Source organism: Teleopsis dalmanni, chromosome 2 (assembly GCF_002237135.1).
Source record: "Teleopsis dalmanni isolate 2A chromosome 2, ASM223713v2, whole genome shotgun sequence".
NCBI lineage: Eukaryota > Metazoa > Arthropoda > Insecta > Diptera > Diopsidae > Teleopsis > Teleopsis dalmanni.
Genome location: NC_051847.1, coordinates 11,633,451 through 11,636,274, shown reverse-complemented (window position 1 = coordinate 11,636,274; position 2,824 = coordinate 11,633,451). Strand labels below are relative to the sequence as shown.

Here is a 2,824-nt window from a genome sequence, read left to right as displayed (position 1 = left end):
GGTATCTGTGTATTATTCTTTAAGCCATTTGAAACTAGTTGCACTACATTCTGTTCACACTTTTCATCAGATTTAAGCTCTTTATACCCTACCGTATTTTTCACCTGCGATATTTCTTCACACCCCTTTAATTCATTGCAGTCCAGTTCAGTTTTAATCTTTTCACTCTGTTCATAACTTTCATCAGATTCAATCTCTTTACATGCTGCCACATTTTCCACTTTCGGCATTTCCCCACACTTTTTTAAGCCATTTGACACCAGTTTGGCTGCAATCTCTTCACTCGCTTCATCATTTTCTGTAGCATTAACTTTATCGATCGTCTCCAACTGCACACAGATGTTATTAGCAGTAAAATTTCTGATCTCATCTTGCTTAGATGTGTTTAAATCTTTGGCATCAGGTCTGCAGAAAATTACAGATTTTACTGAAGACTTTGTATTTTCTGATTTAGACGTATGCTTTAAAATAATTTTCTTAACATTAGAAACCATTCCTTTTGCATTGTCTTCTTTTATTTGAGGAATTTTATTAGAACGAGGAATAATTGGATTATCTGTATAAGATTTTCTCATAGCTAAATTGGCTTTCTGTTTTATCTTTTTAAAGTTGGTGGGCAAAACCATACTAGATGCAACATTGCTCTTCACTGTTTTTTTGATTTGGTTATTCACATTAACTTTGGTTACATTGTGACCCTTTAGGTAATTTGGATATCGAGGATGCTTGATGATTTCATCAGGGACTTGATCATGAGATTTTGCAACTTTCTTATTGACTAGAAAATTGGGGTCATTATAATGTCGAAGATAATTGGGATAACGTGGGATAACAGTCTTTAAACTGTTCAGTTCGCCCTGCTTTGATTGACTTCCATCTTTAGTAAACTTATTTGCTTTTACTCTGTTCGATGCCAGGGTATCATTTTTGTTATTTTGACTTAAATAATTTTTACAACGCGGTGTTATTTGTAGTTTGTTTTTAACGGTACTTTTTTCGAATTTAGGGGTCTCTGTACTGCCGCAATTCTGTACTACTGTTGTGTTATTTGATTCCTGCGCATTGTTTTTGTCTTCCTTTCCTACAACATTTTTTTCATTCTTCTTTTTTGCTTCATATTCTACTTCAGTTTCATTTTTATAATTGGAAATAGTTAAGTCTTGCTCTCTATCGTTTTTATTTGAGCATTCAATGCCGGAAGAAGAATTTTCAACGCCGTCACTGTTGGTAAGAATAGTATCGCTGAAATCAATTAACCAGTCGCTATCCATATCAGAGCAATATTCATGAGGAATTGTATTTTTCTCAATATTCTCAGCTTCCATCAGATTCTGATTCACACATTGGTTTTGAGATAAGTTCGTGAGTGTGTAATTTGGATAATGTGCGTTATTTATAACTTTATTTCCATCAATCATATCCTCGTAACTACTATCGTTTCTAAGACTAATGTCTGTTTCCGAATCAAATATATTTTGCGGTTCTATAAATTTTTTATTTACATATAATGTATTTAGTTTACTTGCACTGTCATTATTCTGAATTTCTTCAACTTTGCTCAGTATAATAATGTAGTCATTTGGAGTTGTATTCTGAGTAGCATTTGCTTCAAAGGATACCATTTCATTATGTTCTGTCTGCAAAGACATAGACAATATTTCATTCTTTTCATTTGTGTTAAAGTTTGTTATGTATCCTGTAAAGGTTTTCATATATTTCTTGTCTAAATTAAGAGTTTTTTTCTCGGAAGCGTTTTTTAAATTATGCAAATATATTTGATTCATAATGTCCACGTATTGCTTTTCCGTATAAGTGGGATGGATGGGCTCTTTCAAATCACATTCTTGAGAACATGCACCGTGACGTGCCCTATTAGTGACAGACTTTTTCATTCTCATTTCCCACAATTGTCTCTGTATGTTGTCCAAAGTTGCATAATCAAACTGAAATTGTCCGCCTTCGTTATCAAGACATTGTGGCTTTCGAGCTGTAGTATGTGCCAGTGGGGAGTCATTATACTGTAAATCTTAATGCAATAGAAATATGTATTTATTACATAAATGGGGCCTTTAGGAATGAATAAAGTAATTAAAATATTTGCTTACTGTCATCTTTAAGAGTTTTAGGATATAGCGCATCTTTCCTTGTAGCAAACTCTTCAATCCCAAATTGCTGAGTATTAGAAGAAAACAATTCTAATTCTGCTTTTTTCGTATCACGTAACGCTTGTTGTGTATCCTATAAAGCAAAAGTCGTTATCAAAGACGATATTTTGTTGAAACTAATAAAATTTTTGTTTTTGTTTCATTAAAGTGGAACTTCTTCATATCTAATTATTGTAACACATTTATAAAATGGATTACATTAAAATTATGAACCCATTCAATTATAAATTTTTCGACTTACTTTAAGCAAAGCAGTATTAATTTCTCGAATGATTTTCGATCTCAAATTAGACAAGTGAATTTGGTTATCTTCAGATAATTCAAACATATCGTCCATATTGGTACTTTATTGAATTTTCTAAAATTTTATACTTTCTTGAAATTCTAAGTTTGACGATGACGCCGTTTTGAAAACGCACAGATAAATGGATGTCAAAATATGCGAATGATTTTAATTTATTTTTTTTTTAATCTATTCCCTTTTTGAAACTCACTTTTTCAAAAACATATACATATATTGAGCAAAATAATTTAATATTTCGACAATTTATTTAAAACAAGGCATTCTATGTTTTTCTTTTATATTAAATAAATTTTCAAATTAATATAATATTTTACAATGCACACTTAATTATAATATCAAAATTAATGCACTTTCA

At 31.1% G+C, this 2,824-nt stretch overlaps 1 protein-coding gene across 1 annotated transcript in view; it reads right to left on the bottom strand.

The window, feature by feature from the left end:
• The window catches only part of LOC119673942, a 20,987-nt gene extending 18,485 nt beyond the window's left edge, over positions 1-2,502 (bottom strand). The window contains exons 1-3 of the mRNA XM_038085058.1: positions 2,407-2,502; positions 2,106-2,238; positions 1-2,026 (exon numbers count right to left, since the gene is read on the bottom strand). Of these exons, the coding sequence (XP_037940986.1) occupies positions 1-2,026; positions 2,106-2,238; positions 2,407-2,502 (2,255 nt within the window). The remainder of the gene's footprint in view (positions 2,027-2,105; positions 2,239-2,406) is intronic.
• Positions 2,503-2,824: the final 322 nt, after the last annotated feature.